The sequence below is a fragment of the Lampetra fluviatilis genome, chromosome 11, assembly GCF_964198595.1.
Source record: "Lampetra fluviatilis chromosome 11, kcLamFluv1.1, whole genome shotgun sequence".
Classification (NCBI taxonomy): domain Eukaryota; kingdom Metazoa; phylum Chordata; class Hyperoartia; order Petromyzontiformes; family Petromyzontidae; genus Lampetra; species Lampetra fluviatilis.
In genome coordinates this window covers 5,918,204-5,939,150 of record NC_136285.1, presented here as the reverse complement: position 1 = coordinate 5,939,150, position 20,947 = coordinate 5,918,204, and the positions used below count along the sequence as shown (strand labels likewise).

The window sequence follows — 20,947 nt, the reverse complement described above, 5'->3', positions numbered from 1 at the left end:
TAATATGGACTTGTGTTGTTCAAAGGTTGTCCATAAAAAAATGTATACTTAAGAGTAACTTGTAGATTGTGGCTTACTATAATGCACACAGTATCCATTGTGATTCAGCCAGGTGGTGCTGCGATTAAAGTGGACGGCTTATAAGTTGGAAGTGTGAATTCAAACCCCAGTTAGGGGAAGGCACAGCCATTCATCGTTCTGGGTCTCTCTAAAATAGGTACCCCTTTGTAGGAAGACAATAGTGAGTAGTTGTATTTTGGATTTCCACTACTGGCTCAGGGCTGTAAACAATATTGATTTATGGCCAATGATTATGGAACAAAAATGCATTTCCACTTTTTAAATATACAGATTTGAGGACTCTTTAATTGTAGTGCATATTTTACGTAACTTCTTGGTGGGGAAAAACTAAAACTCCATTGCTTAAAACTTGCTTCGATTCCAATAAAAAAAATGTTGTACAAGCGCATTAAACATTGACATTGTGAAGGTCATTTCAGAAAGACCAAAATACATTATTCAGAAATTATGAAGTGAGAGAAGGAATAATTGCGTGAAATTTGTGAAACACGAAGACACCCACATTATTGGCTGCATAAATGCGGCATAATTAATCCGTGTGTCGGCATAAACGCGTGAACAATAGTCCTCACTGATGAAACACCTTGACGAGCCTTAATCAATCAGGCCTGCATTTGTAATCGCTGGAAACTTAATGACTGCACCGCCAATTGAGAAGTGGATTTTTTAAAATATATATATGCGTGTTTTTATATCTTCTTTGGTGCTTCTGAATAGCGAAGTTAATGACGGATTGTCCGATGATTGCCCGGCGAGAGCTTCTTGAAGCGGGTGGTTCTCAGAGTTTCCTGAACCGTTCCAGCTCTTCCTGGAAGGTCCCCAGGACGTCTTTGGCCACCTTGGCCTGTGCTTTCGCAAAACTGGAGAGCGCATCTAGGCCGGCCGCTCCTCTGTGGCTCCGGTACGCGTCGATCTAAGCCACGACAAGCACACACACAGCGTTGCTCAATTAATTATCAATCATCCCGCGCTCCTGCACACCACAGTTTGACAGCCATTGAGTCTCAAGACTCTTTCTCAAGAGGATCCTGCTTGGGATGTTTGGCCATTTCCTTTTTGGAGCAGAGACTGAAATCACATTAATGCCATCACATTAACAAATGCCAGATTACATTTGAAAACATATTCCATGGTCCCGTAATCAATATTAAAAGTGTTAAATGAGCATTGCACAATGCTCATCTGTGATAGAGGCTCTTAATCAGTGGTGAAAATTCCACATCCATATGCCAGGGAACAGTTGGTTCCATAATGCAACCACTGTGGACATCCTACAAAGCAGTATTCATTTTGTTGACCTTAGAGGGATTATAGGATATTTCAAATCAACCCCTGATAAGGGATTGAACTTGCAACAGTTTGGTTCTGACTCAAGCATTATTACCACAGAGCCAAGCATACAATGCTCGTAAAAGGTAAAGAAACAACCCTAAAATGCCTTGTTCATGCCACCGCTGGCGGAAGAACTTCAGGAAGCTCTCGAGAGCTCCGCTATTTATATTTGGGCTTACTTTCCACGCTCTGGCCAAACATCCTGGAAGAGCTGGGGGAACCACATTTACTCCACCACAAATGTACTCCACCACTATAACTGTCTGTAGAGTGCCCATTTATATGTCTGGGTAGACAGAGGTTGGGGGGGGGGGCTGTTATGATCACGTGGTTCAACTGTAGGCCTAGGAGATTGAACCAGCGACCTTCATTGCAAATCCAGTGCGCTCACCATGCCACCACTTTGACAACATCCCCATAATGTTGCTAAAGTTTAGTAATCTGGACATCTGTGAAAAATAGCTTTATAGCTCATTGCAATACTCCAGTGTAAATCAAGATTCTGATCGTATTTTAAGTGGTACTCCACGAATTTGAGCTAACCCTTACGAGTCGAGTTGGTTAATTATGCAGAGATCACCATAAGACACCCACCAGCGGGGCTACGTGGCGGCCTTTATAAGTTCTAGATTTGAAGCTTTCGTGACTGCAAGGAATCATACTCTTAGGTTTTTCGGTAAAGTCACGTAGGTAAAAAATAATAATAATAATAATACATGAAAATAAATCATTCTTTACCTAAATTATTTTCATTTATTATAATTTTATTTTTATTATTTTGTACCTACGTGACTTTACCGAAAAAACCTAAGAGTATGGCCTTTATAAGGTTACAGTACAGCAATTAACTAATTACAAAGCTTTGCAGATTTTGAGTGTTATCCCGTCACATATGCATGGGTTTCTCTGGGAATTCTTGTGTCGTGACGCATACTGAAACATTCAATAAGAAATTGGCGAAGCCTCCGAGTACGTCCTTCAAATTAAACTTGTGGACTCCCGTGAGGTATTCCTGAGTAATAAATGACTATTACAGTGTCAGTATTTTGAGTTATTCTGCCTATCTGCAGTGGTGACTTTACCGAAAAACCAAAAAGTATGGTTTCCTGCAGTCACGAAAGCTTCAAATCAAGCTTCACACAAATTCTAGATTTGAAGCTTTCGTGACTGCAAGAATTCATACTCTTAGTTCTTTCGGTAAAGTCACGTAGGTAAAAAATGAAAATAAAATTTATTAAAATTAATTTTAATTTCAAAATTTGTAAAAATTAATTTTAATTTCAAGAGAGTATACTTCACACAAATACTACTTTTGCATACTGATGAGTGTTATTATTTTGCTTGTTGGACTCAGATAAGCCTCACTAAGACTCACGGTATTTTTTGTTGCAGGAGGGTCCGACCACGTTTTCAGCATTGGGATGTTTGAACAAATAACGGTTACATTTTATTCTTTTATTTTGTATCTATGGGAGGAATCCGGAGAACCCTGAGGAAACCCATGCGGAACAGAGGGAGGAACATACAAACTCCACGCAAAAAGGTGCCTGATTCGTGAATCGAACTGAGGCTCTTCTTGCTGCGAGGCGCAATTATTACCACTGTGCTGCCACTCTGATGTTTTCACAAATATACACAAAAACAAGTTTGACGATTTCTACCGCAACAAACGACCTTTGAGAAATTACTACACTTTATCTTGGTATCCTTTAGAATTTTAATGAAAGAATGCCTGCTCTTTATGAGCTCCTATGGCTTTCCAAAGTTACTGTGGCGGAGGAGGGGGGGGTTGAGAAAAACGAAAACGCATTATTTGTTATTGTTGAAAATGTTGTGTTGTGTCGTTGAGTAAAGCCATTACAGATTTAATCTATTCACATTGCCCTGGTACCAGTGCATAAATGAGAATATTAAAAGCTCAAACGCGTGCCAATACCTCGCTCCTGGCTGTCGCCGTTATCTCCTCGAGTGCCTTTTCAGCCTCTTTTTTCACCTCCTCTGCCTGCGAAGCATAAGGCAATGGGATCGCATAAAAATGTTTTTGGCTCTGTGACGGCATAATGGGAAAAGGTGTGTACATATATATAATGATTCATGCCTAATGCAGTCACGGCGCTCTGGAAAACTACTGCTGCTTCTGCAACAGCCACAGGATCCAATGAAAGTGAGATGTTACCTTGCGAAACGCGCGCTCTTTGCAAGATGTATTGAGCAAGCATTGGACAGGCGCGCGCACCCAAGCACACACACGTGCACGCACGCAGATGATGCAGGACACACACAAAGATTTCCCATTTAGCCCGAGAGCGAACGTAAGCACAAGTGCTGCTATCAAGCATGTACTACCGCCAAGCACTGCACATAGGGTGTTGGTACGGTTGGTACCAAGAGCAAGTTCTAGGGATACGTGTAGACAGACACAAGCGTGCACAGACAATCTTTGGTAGCATACGCACACACACCGTTGGTAGCACACACACATCGTTGGTAGCACACACACACACATCGTTGGTAACACACACACACACATCCTTGGTAGCACACACACACACACATCGTCGGTAGCACACACACACAGATCGTTGGTAGCACACACACACACATCCTTGGTAGCACACACACACATCATTGGTAGCACACACACACCGTTGTTAGCACACACACAATCGTTGGTAGCACACACACACATCATTGGTAGCACACACACACTCGCAATGATGAAGATCCCCATTTGCAGACAAGTGCTGTTTGCAAGTAACTACTACCTACACAGACATGCATATATATACAAAGACAAGACCACACTCCCATAGCCATACAAACTGTTGGGGCAAGTGCTGTTAGTGAGCATCTATGAAGGCTGGCACGGCACAGCACCACGCCCGGCCGCCTTTGTCTCCCCAGCGGCGATGTCTACACACCGCACCAAGTACTCATTCGAGGCCGAGACGAATTTCGGGAGACCTAAGACCGGTTCAGAAAATCGTCACTTGTGTTGGCCGTGAGCAGGAATCTCACTCAGGTCGCTGGGTTCATAGCGCAGGGTGCTTACCACTGTGTCACTGCCCCCCACAGAGGCACACGTACACACACGAACACACACATACATCTACACTGTGTCGACTGATGGGGCAAGTGTAGTTCATGGGCATCTATTTAGGTCAGCAGCGCATGTTCTGTGATAGTTGGGTCTTAACCATTTGTCTGCCTTTGTCTCCCCATTGCGAATGTTTTAACACCGCACCAAGTGCTAATTTTAGCTAGATATATTTTGCCACTGGTGTGTATGGGCAGGAATCACAACCAACTGTACATATACAAGGATTCGCCATTTTACCATAGATAATGCTCACTATGATATGTTTCAGATGATTATGATTAAGTTTAAAGTCACATTCCTTAAATGGGCAATCTATGTATGTATGTTGACATTCTTTCGCACCGTACGTAGCCAACCGTGCTATAATGGTGTGGGATAAACATCCCCGTGCGGGTTGCATTGGGAGCCTCGTTTGAAACGTTAGGAGGAATGCTAAAATGTGCACTAGCGCTGTCCAAATGTTTCACTCTGGAAATATGCAAAGGGTAGCGTAAAGCTTGCAGGCCACTTCAGGGTGCAGCATCACAGAGTATTCATTAAATGTTGTCTCGGACTCATATGAAACCAGGCGCCATTTGCTTAACTTTCGTCGCATTATAATGTTATCTTGCTCGGCTGGTATGCAGAAGGTCGTGGGTTCGATCCCATCCCCGACACTTGTATATTTGGAGTTTGCGTGTTCTCCGCGTGGTTGCGTGGATTTTTTCTCTGTGTCCTCCGGTTTTTTACCCTCCCCATTTAGAAATATGCCATTATATAATTTTACCGCTATAAATTTACACGTGATATGCCATTTCGTTGAGCTATCATTTGTGGCCAGATCGCTTCTGAAAATGAAGCTAATAGGTCAGTGGGCTTTACCTGGTAAAAATTGTTAGCATATTTTTTTATTTATTTGCCTACCTTTCCTATAATTTGCATTTCTATCGTGTTTTTTTGTATTGTTTGTTGTAACTGTCTGACCATCCTCGACTGTCCATCTGTGAAAAAGAGCTTCATAGCTCATCAGATTCCTCCAGTATAAATATTATGATTCAAATTTTGCTTTCCCTGACTGCGACACACCACACCAATGAACTTGGTTGATTTCAGTTCAATTGTGCTGTTCCATAGAACTGCGCTCAATACATAACCATGCCGGCAGGGTGGCAGACTTTCACTCACGGTTTGTGTTTACAGGGACACGTGGGACTGTGACGCCCGTGGGAGTTAGGGGCTCGCGGGTGCCTGATCGTCAGTCCCAGGTTTGATGATTGAATGGGCACCCGTTGTGGAAAGTGGAGCATGCCACGCCAGAGTATGCTTCGGCAGAATTGTCCAATTTGTGACTTGTTATGGGGAGGGTTGAGGGTTTGGCAATGCTTCATATAAGCATGCACCCTCTGGACCCACAGCTGATGACCTGTAGCAGCTGTTGTTGTCACGTTAAATTCAGCACTGGGTCTTCAATAGAAAGTGGAATGCAATTTAATTCCAATCGATCATGACTTAGGAATGAAATGCATTCTAATTGTATGCACATATATATTCACGTGAGATACATATGTGTACTGTACCTTTGGGGGGGGGGGGGTGACAGGGTAGTGAATGACTCAACGTGGATTATAGCATCATCGCCTCCTACTGGCAGACGAATGCCCCAGGTCAGTCTTTCCAAAATGAGACCATGGCGGTATTTTGGCTCTCATCTGGTTAACCAAAATAAACGTGACACTTGAAACATTGCATCATGTTAGCAGCCACACAGGTTTAATTATATAATTTTATTCGTGCAGAGCACGAGTGGCCAATGAGTATCTCACCATGGCACTGTTGGCAATGGTAATTAGACAGAGTTGGGCTGGAGATGCGTGGTGTCACCTCCTGATTCACTTGTTTGTGGTGCAGACCGTGAGGTGAACTCTCTCACAGAGCACTTGCCCCATGTTTGTGTGTCTGTGTGCGTTTGTTGCGCCACACGTCGTGGTGACGTCACCGCCACTTAGTGGCGAATGGCGGTTGTTGTTGTTGTGTGTTGCGCGTGTAGTGGTTAGTGCACTGCGCTACGAACCCGGCGGCCCGAGTTCGATTCCCGCTCACGGCCAACATCGGTGACGAATATGCGAACTGGTCATGAGCCTCCCCTAGATCGACTCAGCCTCAAATGAGTACCTGGTGTAGTGTGTAAACATCGCCACTGGGGAGTAAAAGGCGACATGGCGTGGTGCTGGCCACCCCAACCGTCTGCAAAGGCTATATGGGGGTCTTTGTCTTTGTTGCGCATGTGCACTCAAAGCAAAAAAAATGATGCTCATTATATCCCAACCCGATTGCTCAATGTTTAATATGCATGCCTCTGGCTGATTGGCCTCAATCCAGGCAATTTTTGCATTCTACAGCATGACCAATTATAAACAAACAAATTGAAAACGTACACATAATAATGACAAGGGCTTTCTGTGGAAAATGAAAATGGCAAGGTAATCTATGGCACAAACACCACTCGTGCATCTCACGAAAACCTGGGGCAGCACAGCGAAATGAGACACCCTGCAAGTGGTGTGAAGATAAAACTGCACGCCGGTGTACACACTTTTCTTCTCTTCATATTCTTCCCAAGAGACAGGAAACCTGCCCCACCAATTTGTACCGTCGCTAGGGATCTAGGACCCCCCCCCCCCCCCCCATTGAATTTATGCTGCTTGCATCTCGCATATTCCCCATAGTTGGGCGCTTGGATGGCCAGACAAAGGCTCTTTGGCAAAGCAAGGCTGCCCTGAGTTTGTGTTCACGCGGCAGGGAAACACATTTTCAGCAAGCAGTGGACAAAAGGTTATATGTTGGAAATTCGGCTATCGTCATCCATTTCTACAGCCCATCTGGTCTGAAATCAAGGGTTTAATGTCTATAATCTGTTCCACTTAAAATAAAAGCGTGGGGTCTTATCTTGGGGATGTGCTGCAGCGTGTCTCCCGAGATTATTCTTGATCGTATGGGATTTATAAACAATTCTAATATTGCCGACACACAGAGATTGAAAAACATAACAAGATTGTGTTCAGTTTTTTTAGAAATATCCTTTGGCGTGTGCTTGTGAGTGCACGTATAAATAGTTTACTTGTCATGCCAAGATAAACGTTCATTTTCCTATATTTACAGAGTTCTTAACTCAAATCCTAGTTACAGTCGATCAGCAAACCTATTGTAGACATAGGTTTAAAGTTATCTAATAAAGAGGGCATTCCTAGATAAGTATGATCAGTAAAAGATCATCTTTCAAAGTCCTCACTGTAAAAAAAGAATAATCATCAACATCGTCATCATTTTCATTCTGGGTCGGTAAAATTCACACTTTTTATGAAACTATACCATCAACATTGGACAAATACTGCTGGATGAAGGCCTCCCCAAACTGTCACCATCTCTCACTGGCCTACAATGTAGAGGCAAGAGCTGATTTGATCACTCAACCGTTGCGGTTTGTGTTTTTTCTTTGATCGATGTGTTCCTCATTCTGTTCCTCAGTGTAATACCCAAGCATGCATCTGTTCAACTTGAGCTTTTGTTTCATCTTCTTCGTCTGTGTCCATATTTCTGATCCACATGTCACAGCAGTTCGTACTTATTGAGACTCCACTACATGGGGAAGCTTTCCACGGTAGTTGTTCAGAGGAAAATTATCTCGGCCTTAAGAATGTGGAATTTTAACACTGTCTTAGGCCTGCTAATGGCGTTAAGCACCGCAGTTGCTCAATAGAGCATTGTAATAGTGAGACTATACATGCCCAATCAATCAGCCTTTAGTTTACGTGCCAATATCGCCCTCAATAAAATAGGCATCAGTGCACATTACAGCAGAACGGGAACGGTACCGGCGCATAGAGCAACAGGAATGAAAAAAGAAATCATTCAAGACCTCGGCATGTAATTCTGTCTTCGGCGTAGATAAACATGAGTTTCCCAACCACAGCTAACATCTGTGGAAAATGATATCTGAACTAATCCTGGACCCCTTGACTGACATAGCGTGGGGAGGCCTTCATCCAGCAGAGAATTGTGAAAGGGTTGTTAATTAGTACTATTATTATTCACGTATATCACTTGGCCTTGGCGATGCAATGTGTGTGTATGGGGATGGGCACTCACGGCTGGCTTCTTGGCTGGCTTGGCCTTGTCGAGCGCACGTGAAGCGTTCTCAACGTCAATGAGCCGGCATGTCCTCCTGAACAGCATCTCCTGTGAGATGAGCACAGGACACGAGCGCATTGACATGCGCGCGCATTGACACACGTGCGCTCACACACGTGTGAATGTTCACGCGCACACGAATGCACAAGCTCACACGCGAACAGACACACGCACTCACGTACACATAGATGGACACAAACGGTAACGTCCTCGCACACTAAGACATATATTCCCCGTCTCGCTTTCAGAGACCGTTGGGGCAACTGCTATTAGTGAGCACCTATTAGAGTTGGCACGATACACGAGGGGGTGAGAGGCCAACAGCAGACCCGCCCACCTTTGTTTCCCCGATGTTGATGTTTACACACCGCACCAGGTACTCATTTTAAGACCTAGGGAAGGCCCAAAACAAGTTGAACTCGGGTCGCCGGATTCGAAGTGCGGTTCGCTAACCGCTCCACCTCCGCTTTGCCACCACCGCATGCACAGACAGCATTCACGTGCGCGTGCAACTACTTGCCCAGATAATAGTGTGAAAACATTGTCTTCCTTGCCCTGACGGTTGTGTCATGTTCTTGTTTATCTTGCGTCTCAACGTGGACTCTGACCTGGTTATTAATAAACCTCAATCATATTCATGTCGGGTGGGGAACAGTTGCACAGCGGCTCGTCGCACCGTCTCATGAACCCAATGACCCTTCGATGGAATTTACAACCTTGAATAAGATCTGTGGTGAGTGATGTTTGAACCTGTCCTGAGTCCCCCCCCCACACCACCAGCGTGGTGAAGTACAGTCAAACAACCGCCATGACAGAAATGGTGTAGGGAGGACTTCCTTTATGTGCGTATGAGCGTGTGAATCCATGTTCACGGATACATTCAAGTGCACATCCACACAAATTTTGAAACGACGTTGCCAAGGTGTTTGGGCAGTGTTTTATTTACTATGCCACTGTCACTGCTAAATGTACACGTGAAGACAAGATTCCGCATGTGACCACATACATTTTTGTGGTAATGCTGTTTGTGACCACCTCTTATGGCCAGAACATTGCACAAGGGGGCTGTAAGCTCAGGGCTGATATTTACATACAGCACCAGGTACTCATTTAATGCTGTGAACCAGAGGTGGGACAAAATCATTGTTATGCAAGTCCAAGTCGAGTCGCAAGTCATCAAATTCATGACTCGAGTCTGACTCGAGTCCAAGTCACATGACTCGAGTCCACATCTCATAGGTGGGACAAAGTCATTGTTATGCAAGTCCAAGTCGAGTCGCAAGTCATCAAATTCATGACTCGAGTCTGACTCGAGTCCAAGTCACATGACTCGAGTCCACACCTCTGCTGTGAACCCAGGGAAGGTCTGGGGCTACTTCTGATACCCGTTGGTCACTGATGTTATCCATGGCTGAGAATCGAATCCTGGCTGTCGCTCCCCACACGAACACGTAAAGATGAAATTTTGTTTTAAAGCTTTCGTGACTGCAGGGATTCATATTCTTGGTTCTTTCGGTAAAGTCACATCGAAGGAAAAAATATCAATAAAAAGATACAACAATTAAATTCTCATGATGTTTCGATTGCAACACGAGCAATCATCATCAGGTGTGAAATGTCTTGCTTTGCTTTTCACACCTGATGATTGCTTGTGTTGCAATCGAAACGTCGTGAGAATGTTATTGTTTTATTTTGTATTATTTTATTATTTCACGTCTACATGACTTTACCAAAAGAACCAAGAAGACCTAAAGATGAGTTCACACGATCTTGTGTCCATGCACACGTTAATTTTAATACGTTGAAAAAAAAACACATTCCTGCGGAGGGAGCTGGTGGGAACGTTGGTTGCTCGGTCAATGGCCAGGGTGAACGGCGGCGTGGTGGATTCCGCAAATATGCCCGACTGTGAGGGCGGGCACAAGCCGGCGTGAGTAGGTTAAACGTTGAGTTTTAAAAGCACACCACGGGGTGACCAGCCCCTCCCCACCCAGCCCCACCCAGCCCCACCCAGCCCCACCCAGCCCCACCCAGCCCCACCCAGCCCCACCCCTCCCCACCCCACCCCTCCCCACCCAGCCCCACCCCTCCCAACCCCTCCCCACCCTCCCCACCCAGCCCCTCCCCACCCTCCCCACCAAGCCCCACCCTCCCCTCTCCACCCAGCCCCTCCCTCCCCACCCAGTCCCTCCCTGCACGACGGACACAATAATCCCCTGTGGGCTGGTGTAACCAGGAGGTTCCTACCAGTAGCAAAGATCCCCTGTACAGCTTGTAACAGATTGTTGGGGCAAGTGCTGTTTGCTAGCACCTATGAAGGCCCGCACGGCACACGAGATGGGTGGCCAGCACCATGCCCGGCCGCCTTTGTCTCCCCAGTGCCGATGATGTTTACACACTGCACCAGGTACTCATTTGAGACCGAGTCGATCTAGTGTAGGCCCGGGACCAGTTCAGATAATGGTCACAGGGGTTGGCCGTGAGCGGGATTCGAACTCTTGTCCGCCAGGTTCGTAGCACAGCGTGATAACCGCTACACTACCGCTCCCCAAATACGTACACACACATGCACACAGTTACATTGCATATGCAGGTAGAACACTGACTAATGGTGGCAGCTGCTACCATCACTGCTCATGGGAGCATTGAAATGGCTTGTTCAATTCCACCAATGTAGTTACTGCACAATGTGCAGAACATAAAACTTTTATCGTTTTTACTTAAAAATCGATGAACTCCCAAAATTGTGTGATATTTTGAGTTTTAATTATTTACGTTCAACTATCAGGCCTGGGTGCTTGTCTCTGCAATGCTAAACAATCGTTTACATTCACATGCGAGTTTAACTCTGAAAGGGCAACTGTTGTACACGCAAATTCATCAGGTGAGACGAAAGCTGGGCCTGTTTCTATTCTAGTGACGTGATGAGGCTGCCCTGTCCTGAACGACTAAAATACATTTACGACGATATATTCTTGAGTAATGTAAATGATAACTTTCAGCCTTATGTTAATCCGCTGCTGGATGAAGGCGTCCTCATGTCGTGTCAGTCACGGGGATTTGTTTGACGTCACCATGTGTGGGTTGGGGGGACCCCAAAAAAATGGTCCGGATATCACTCGCCACTGATGCTAGCCGTGGCCAGGAATCGAATTCAAGTCACTGGTGTGTGCAGTGTCACGCGCTTAACCGCTGCGCGCACTGCTCCTTCCCAGTGTATATCTGATTTTGTTTAATCAGGCGAGATCTCGAGAGATGCCCGATAGTGTTATTTGCAAGAGTGACCGGCTCATTAGTCTGTCAGTCGGTGGGGGTGATCGCTGTGTGTAATCCCACTTTAGTCATTTGTTATCAGATACATTGGAATAACAACGCTGTATTAAAATTGATCCCTTCGCTTACAATGCATTCGGAGCGGTTGCTTTCATTGATTGTATCATTACTTTCCGAAACATTTACATTTGTCATTGCATACTAGTTTGAGTTCATATTTAATGGAAACGTGACCACAACGCAGGGTTGGTAAATGCATCGTGGAAGCAATGTCACTCCATGCAGTTGAGGCAAGTCTGCATCCAGCCAGCACTTGGTCAATCGACTGTTTAATGAGGGCTTCCCCACATCAAATAGCTCGTGGGGATTACACACTGGACTCTTCTTCACCAAACGGGTTCATCTGAATAGGTGAAGACATCATAGCTGTGGGAACATGAAAGTACTGTACAGAACAATGTGCTGCGCTGCACTACCCTATGCACAACCACGGAGTCCCACAGCCGCCTATATCACCTGCTGTGCACAGTGGTCGCATTTCAGGTGAATTGACCAAAAACCTCGTACCTCAAATACATAGAATCTCTCTCGTGGGTTTTGGGAAGGGCCTTAGCGGCCACAATCTGCCTCGTGTGGGACATATAGTAGTGGTAAGTGTTGTATGAGAAGCCATGCACGGGCTGACTTGTCCAAAGGCTTAGATGTCAATCCCGCTGATGGAGGGCATGCAGCTGCTTCAGCCTGTGCATAATTTTCGAGAACAGAAAGGTGATTTTGTGCCTTTAAATTGTTAAGGAAGCGCACTGAGAATTATAGACCTCAATGAAAGCAGTGGGGTATAAATTTCACGAGCGGTCACAAGATTAAAAATGTTCAATATCTCATTTCAATATATCAGAGCCACAATAATCCATAAAAACCAGCATGTGGGCCTTACTTATTTTAATTTACTAAAATTCACTTTTCTTTTGGTATTCATACATTTATGAAGTACAAATTCATAGTGCTATCTTTAAGCTTGCACTCAATCTCTCTCGATTTGTTTCATAACTCACGTAGCAAAGACACATTATATCTTACAGTGAACTTAGTGCATTTACACTTTAAAGCTTTATATGGCACCGATAAATGTTGGTGAAATCTTTTTTTATGATCCTGCTTTCTTTGCACTTGATTGAGCAACAGACTATCCGTCGATTTCATTCCGTTATGTTCTTACGTCGTGCGTACATGTGAATGAATGTGTGTACGTATGTACTACGCACATATGTAAATACACTTCACTTGGCATTTTGTCTGCGTGTATTGCATTGCACTTAAGTTGACACTTCGTGTATTTAAACGGTGAACAGTGGCACTGTGGTGAGTGAATGGGTCTACGATCCTGATAAAACTGTATTCTCTTCTTCAAACTGTATAATGCCAGTAGCAAATGGTACCTAAACCAAGTTTTGACTTTCCCTTCGTTGATTCAGGCCGAAATTTATCACTAAATGCAGTGTGAGCATGCGCATTGGTGTTGTTGTACTGGCCTCATCACCTTCCTATGAGCTATGCTGTCCTGGATAGGTGCTCGCTAAAAAAAAAACACTCATCGCAACAGTTTAGAAAAAAAAAAGATTTAGTGAATTATTTCACGTGTGACATTCACACTGTTAGAGCACCAGATACATAAGAAAAATTGATTTTTAAAAAAGTGTCAATGTTCTGTGAGTTGACGTCATCCCACAGAGCCACAGACCCATGTGACAGCCAAACTACTGCAGCACGTGCAGGGCAACCAGTTCGCCCGGCACACCCTGACGGACTTCACAGCCGGAGACGATGTGCACCATGGTCTCCTGCTCCCCGCATTCACGCAGCGGCGGCTGTCGCGTACTACGCCCCATCGATGTTCGGAAGCGGCACAAATCCCCTGGTCACACCGGAAGCAGTTCAACTAAACGCACTGGCACCTTGGGAGGTCGAAGCCAGGCATCTAGACCGACGGATCTCCGATGAGGTCCTTGTTAAGCACACAAATCTCCATTCCTCACCCAAGGCAGTGCGGGTATCCCGCATACTCGAGTCTTCGGGTTGTAGTAATACCCACACTGGGTGTCGGGACTTCAGACGCACGGGTGGAGGCTTGAAGATATCGACGTGAAGGGGCAACTCCGGTGCCGCATATACCTTGTCGTATCTTGGCGACCGATTTTTGGTGGGGATATGTTGCAAAGTACTGGCAGCCACGTTAGTGGGGTTCTCCTGATTGCATGGTGACAATCAGCTCCTGTAAGTGTCCACCAATTTGTTGTGAGCTGATCGAGTCCATACGGGTGTGGGACACCAGCGCCCCACGTTGAGCTAGCCAGCTGGGCTGCCGCGAGCGCAACTTGCTGGCTGCCTTCTGGACGGTACGGTGTCAGACTCGTATCCAACGTCACTCCAAGGAACACAGGCTTCGGGTGGTGCTTTAACAACTGGCCATTCAGGTGCACTTTGACGTCATAGGTGGCTCTGGCGTTACGCAGGTGGAGCACACTGCAAATGGTCTTGATTGTGCTTGGCTGTCGTAGCCATCTGCCGCAGTAGTCCGCTGCTATGGCCAGGCCACTGCGATGCAGATGTCATCCACGTAGACAAATAATTGTGACTTTATAGTCGGTAGGTCGTTGATGTAAATATTGAAGAGTGCTGGGGGCAATAACAAACCCATGAGGCAGTCCATTCGTTTGTATCTTCAAGGAGCTGACCTTGTTGTTCATGTTCACTTGGAAGCAGGTTTCTGAGAAGAAGGGTGATGTTGTTCACATTCTCAGCACGGCAGGACTCATGACAGCTTTTGCAGAAGTTCAGTGGGCCAGATCCTATCATATTCTGAAGTAGGATATCTTTGTAGTTATCAATACGAAAGGCAATAAATAAAAGTACAATATAATCAATATCTAGCTGGGTGGTACTGTGATCAACTCAACTTAGTCGAGTTTAAATGCCAGTTATGGCCAACTTGACCCATGGTTCTTCCACAGTCAATAGCATGAGTATTACTCTGCGATGGTCTTGGATCATCAAGTCCTGGGCCTTGAAGCTGGTTCGAGGACATTGTCTTAGCTCTTGCCCTAGACCAGGGGTCGGCAACCTACGGCTCCGGAGCCGCATGCGGCTCTTTACGGGCTGCTTCTTGACGATATGTACGTGAGTACAGTATGTACTCAGATGCATTGCGGCTCTTGAAATACTGAATTTTGTACCGAATTGTAAAGAAATGGCTCTTCTTGTTATTTTGGTTGCCGACCCCTGCCCTAGACCGTGGTCTCAGGGTTACGGCGTCGGCCAATGACTTGGCTTTGAGGCACCAGCCGAGACACTTGCTTTGGCCTAGAGGAACCGGCCTTGACTGGCCTTGTCACTGGCCTTGACACTGGCCTTGACACTGGCCTTGACACTGGCCCTGACACTGGCTTCCACCTCAAAGGCCCCTGGGCTTGTGGCGTTTGGCCTCTGGTATTGTGAAAACTCAACAGTGGGCATTCTATGGAGAAACCCAGCTCCCGTAATGAGAATGTGGAGTTGTCTCCACTGACCCAGGGCCACGCTGCTGAGGTGCGTGCCGCCCTGTTGCTCGCTTGGAACAGGGAGAGCTTTGACTTTGCTTGGGTAATTGTAGTAATGCAAGAGGTGATCACCACCTCACCTGGTTAATGGCCTTTAAAATTAAGATGCCGTAAAAGCACTGTGCGTGCGTAACAAGCGGCGCGTGCAGCTGTGTGGAATCGATGTGCGAGTAATTAGCCTGAAGTGGCTACTTATTAGCATGGATTTTTCACCGCCCTTCCCGTCTTACACGGGGGGGGGGGGGAGATAAAAGCCCCACAAATGACTGCTTCTCTTGTGTTAATGAAGGACGCTTACAAAGACTAGCAATGATGCCACCAAGGCTGTCAATAATGTCTACATTGTTTAGCATTCATTATCGGAGTGATTTTGAATGCAGCTAGTCCATATATGTAGTAGTGTAAATGGGTAATGTCACGGTAACAGCATTACAAGAACACTGCGGGCATATTGAGCACCATACTCATACCTGTCAACCTGTACGGTTTACCCCTATTATTGTATAAGAAAATGGAGTTTTCAGGTCCAATCCCATACAGCCGTTTCAATATTGGTACATTTGTGTTGGTCTTATTTGTATGTGTTTCTCCCTTGTGATGGGACTTTGTAGGAGGAACATTGAGATTTATAAGGGGCACGGGGTGACCAATAAGGTCTGAATTTGTCTGTAATAAGGGAGGCGCTGATAAGGGGTTGACAGGTATGTATACTGAAACGGGCTCTTTAATATACTTCGCCAAGCTGCTGTGTAAACAAAATATTTAGACACTCTAGAACCCCAAATTATGTTTACGTATTTAAAAAAAAATCAGGTTCTGAGTCTCATGCTGCAATCACGTTAACGCGTAATTGACCATATGCAGAGCATACGTGTGCGATTTCAATGCCTGCACATACAGGCGAAATACACTGGCCTCATATGAAGTAGGTGTGTGTGTGTGCCCCTCTACCCTGGAACATCCTTGCAAATGAGATTTTCCATCTCAAAGGGATTTTCCAGGTGATATACTTTAATAAGTGAAAGCCGAATACAACGAGCCAATAATTCGGCGGGCTTCATAACCGTGCACACGAGCTACAACCACATCACCCTGATTGCACCTGATTGTGTCGTATCTCAAAAGGGAAGGAGGGGCTGCCCCCCCTACTTGGATGAGTTCGTCACCAATGCATGTCAGGTGTCACGGCTTTTGGGAGCGCAGACTGTGAGGTGGCCAGGAGATGGTAGGACGCATTTATTGGGTCTCAGGTGGACTTTAATGTATTTGTGTTTTCGGTTGGTAAGCAAGTGCGTAGAACTGAACAGCACATCAGAAAGCTATACAGGAGTCTAACTAACCGATTGAGTTTATACACGGCACATGTGTCAGGGTTTCCCAAACACGTTGACGTGACCCACCATGCCAATACATCTTTCCGCGTTTACCAATTACTCCCATTCAAATACAAATTAAGTTGTTTCACGCTGCTCGCGCCTGATGATTGATAAACGCTACGCAATTAATGCTGTCTGTGTTAATAGAGAGCTGATTCAGATGTAGCCCCTGGTATGCGTGTGGAGTACACGTTTTCTCTGTGCAGCAGACAGTGTGAATTTCTTCGAGCGTCACGTGTGATATTAACACTTATCAGGCGCATGGAGCGACTTAATTTGTATTTGAATTGGAGTACATTGGAACGACGTAGCATGGTAGAGTGGTGGGTCACGTGGACTGGAGTTCAGGAAACCCTGATATAAATAATGTTAACAGGACATGCTAAGCAAGTCAATGCCACTTGGAGAAAGAACTTGACGAGAGCTGAGCCCCTTGTCATCACTGACGGGTGCTGCACCCACCTTCTCGGCCTCCTGGTGGTGCACGTAGTGCTCCAGGTGGAGCCCCAGAGTCCAGAGTTCACTCGCCACCAGATCCTCCATCCCACCCTGGCGACAGCGGAACAAAGCGGAACGATGTGGGAGCCATCCCCGCGACGTCTGCTCGCATCTCGAGCGCACGGGCCGGTCGCGCAGCAGTTGAAACACCGGAGCGCGCTGCCGAGGCAGCCGTTCGCGGCGCTCCTGACAACAAAGCACCTGCAGCAGCTCCCAGGTGGCCCTGCAGCCTGCTGAGTAGCTTCATGGCTGAGAGAGAGAGAGAGGTCGGGCTTTCCGAGGTGACGGGGTCATTTCAGGAAATTCTTCACATGTCCCAGGTTTCGTTTCTGAAAAAATACATTGTATCTGAAAGGCTTTCATCTGATCGTAAATAATGTGTGTGTGTCTGGGAAACTGGTGGCACAGTTGTTGGCACGCTGAGCTGCGATCCCAGTAACCCGGGTTAAACGCCAACTGCAGAACATCAGTGGAAGATGGTATCTGATCCTGCCTTAGGCTTTTCCAAGATGAACTTGACCTTGTGCATTGTGTGTATTGCTAGCCACACTGAGTCCTTGTGTTTGGCCAATATTTACAGGTATTCAAAAGCAGCTATTGCTGGCATATTCTGGAAGGCTGTATGCTTTCGGAAGGAATATGCTTAACTTCGCTGAAAATAATTTGTAAAATGTATTTGTAAGTGACAAACTTATTAGACAAAAACAAATTCAAAAGAAACAGCATCCCTTAAACATGATCCTTCCTCCTGCCTGCCTGCCCGCAGTGACGTCACCAACATGCACACGCACTTGGCCGTGCACCAGCCAGCCAGGCAGGAATCCAGCCAGTGAAAGTTTTTCTAGGTTACTATGATATTAATACATATTTCACACAGAGTTCGGTAATGGGCTTTGCCTACTTCCAATCAGCTTTACCATGACCAGGGGTTAGTAACCAAAATAACAATTAGAGAGACTTTTTCGAATTTGGTAAAAAAAAAATCTCAAGATTTCAAGAGCCGCAATGAGTGTGAATACGAGAGACAATCCTTAATAAATAACGTCTCGAACCGGTCCTCAAACATCTGTAGATTGCCAGATCCTCCCAAACAGTTGGGTCACATGATATTTGATAATGGACATTGAACACATTTAATTGTTTAGCAGATGACTTCAAGTCATGTATGGCTTTCGACAGACTCTACCCAATGAATGAATGCAATACATCTCCAGGCCATAATTTTTGGAGGACCAAAATAACAATATATAGTTTTCAAGTTTTTACAGTGACAAGCGTAGACTCAACATTATATTTGCCAATTCCAGCTGGCTGACCCTTCTAGAACATTTAATGTATGTCAGTCATATTCTTAATTTCTGTCATGATCATCCATTTATTTTAGATACACTATTCATAATCTTTCTCACCACGTGGGAACCCATTGTACAATAGTTATATGTTCTAACTACAAAAAAATTATCCCCATTTAGCCATACAGATTGCAGTCTGAATGTTCCATTGCGCATCTGTGCGTTGACCAAGGCTAATTGTGATGAAATTATATCAGGCACATTGTGGCAGCCCCCAGTCCTTTGCCTCGAGTGGAATAATACAAGCGCGTCGACATCATGAGCTTGGAAACGACACCGTCCGAGTAAAACGTACACCGTCGTCCTCGGTCAGGTTGAATAAACGCCGAGATCAGCACGCAGCCACTCGCTCACGGCCCTCTGCGCACCGCGCGGGGATTTACCGTGATGCGTAATAATTGGCGGCGGGCTTTGCGGCGACAATGCATCAATTACGGGCGCGTAGTCAGTCATGGGGATGGCCAATTAAAACGACCCAAAGATGCTACTCTTGTGATTCTTGCTAAGTTTTCTTTTGAAGTCCTATTGCTGACCAATTTGCTTTCGACGGTTGCACACGGAGGACTGTTTGCTCCCCCACCTGGGACTGTGCGAGCCTTTTAGTTTCCGACGTGTCACTTCCCACGAGCTTGCTAATCCGAGGGTCACGGTGTGGCCACGAAGCCGTCCACTCTCATTCCGGTAACAACTGGAACGAGATGATGAAAGCTCTCTGCAATACGTCGCCTTGCATCATGCAATTTGGTGTCCTGAAGTCCGTTGGTAGCAGGCTGCTTATAAATCCACTGCTGAATGAAGGCTTCTTTGTGCCGTTTCAGTTATGAGGACCTGTTTGATGAACCATAATTCACTCTGCTGGTCCGTGCGGGTTGGTGAAGGAGGGGTTTGGACCTTTAAGACATCAGTCGCCACAAATGTTAGCCATGGGTTGGGAATCGAACTTTCACGAATGGGTTCACGGCGCAGTGAGCTAACCACTGTGCCGCCACTCCTCCCTTGTGTATCGTAGGTGGCCAATGTTACCGTTCGTTGCGCCGTACCTAAAAGCCAGAGTGTGTCCCCATCGACAAGCGTGGGATGGCACTGATCTCGAGCCGGTGGCAGTAACTCAACCCTCCCATACTCTTTGGGTCTTTCGGTAAAGTCACACAGCAGTGCTTCCAGAGGACAATGGTGACCACCGTTGTTGGCTCTTCACAAATTGGTACGTATTGTATCAATCCATGAATGATGACAAGCTGAGTCAACACACGGCCGGGATTTGAACTCAAAATCTCCAACTGAGTCGAATTCTCTGCTGCTGAAAATTGTGCTATTATTGCATCACTGTATATTGTTTTCTTTAATTCGTGTTTTAAATACGTTACATTGATTGGTAGTGTAGTTGCTATTTCAGGTGAACTCCTCTTTTCATTACCCATTACCTGCGACTTCTATTATCCGTGGGAGCCGTTGAATCTGGGAATACTCCTATAAATCAGCGACACTATTATTCCAATTATACGCAGCTACCTGGGTTATTCTCCTGAGGACAAGTGCAGTAAAATCGCACCTAACCCCCCCCCCCGGATAATGGGATACACGATATTGGTCCCCCACATCACCATGGACATTTTCTAAGCATGTTCAGTGCTCAATGCAATAGGCACAACCCATCGAGCCAAGCTTTGTGTGCTTATATTAGAAGTGTCCTTGTATCAGAAGTTTCCATTCGACTTCCGCCTGCATCAGTGCAATCTAAGCATGTGTAGCTTATATGGGAACTGAGCTAATATAAGGTGTGCTTACAGCCAGCTTATGCTGTTGTAACAGCAATACTGAGATATTGAACAGAGCCAATGTGTTTGTGATATGGTACAGGCTGCACTGCACAATTTATTTTGGGGGATGTGTAATTGTCTCATAGATATGAGGAGGCGTGTGCTGGTCACAGAAGTAGCACAGGCATTAGCGGTGGTTGCTGTTTTGATAGAAAATAGACTGATTAACACCGCCTACAATGCCCATTCATCTCACCGGTTTAGTCATTGGGTCTGCAAATCAATAGGCATGATATGATGTATTGAAGTTTCTGATTGCATAACATGGATCCTGTTTTTCAAACAGAACATTAGTCAACTGAAATTCATATTTATTTATGTACGTACGTGAGTCTCTGCGCTTAAACATGTT

General features: G+C 45.6%; 1 protein-coding gene across 1 annotated transcript in view; it reads right to left on the bottom strand.

Annotated features, from left to right (window-relative positions):
- Window positions 1–208: 208 nt before the first annotated feature.
- The window catches only part of LOC144934892 (sorting nexin-5-like), a gene marked incomplete at its 5' end in the record, with an annotated part of 45,989 nt that continues 25,250 nt past the window's right edge, over window positions 209–20,947 (bottom strand). The window contains 4 exons of the mRNA XM_078861161.1: window positions 209–994; window positions 3,350–3,415; window positions 8,639–8,728; window positions 17,388–17,474. Of these exons, the coding sequence (XP_078717287.1) occupies window positions 860–994; window positions 3,350–3,415; window positions 8,639–8,728; window positions 17,388–17,474 (378 nt within the window). The remainder of the gene's footprint in view (window positions 995–3,349; window positions 3,416–8,638; window positions 8,729–17,387; window positions 17,475–20,947) is intronic.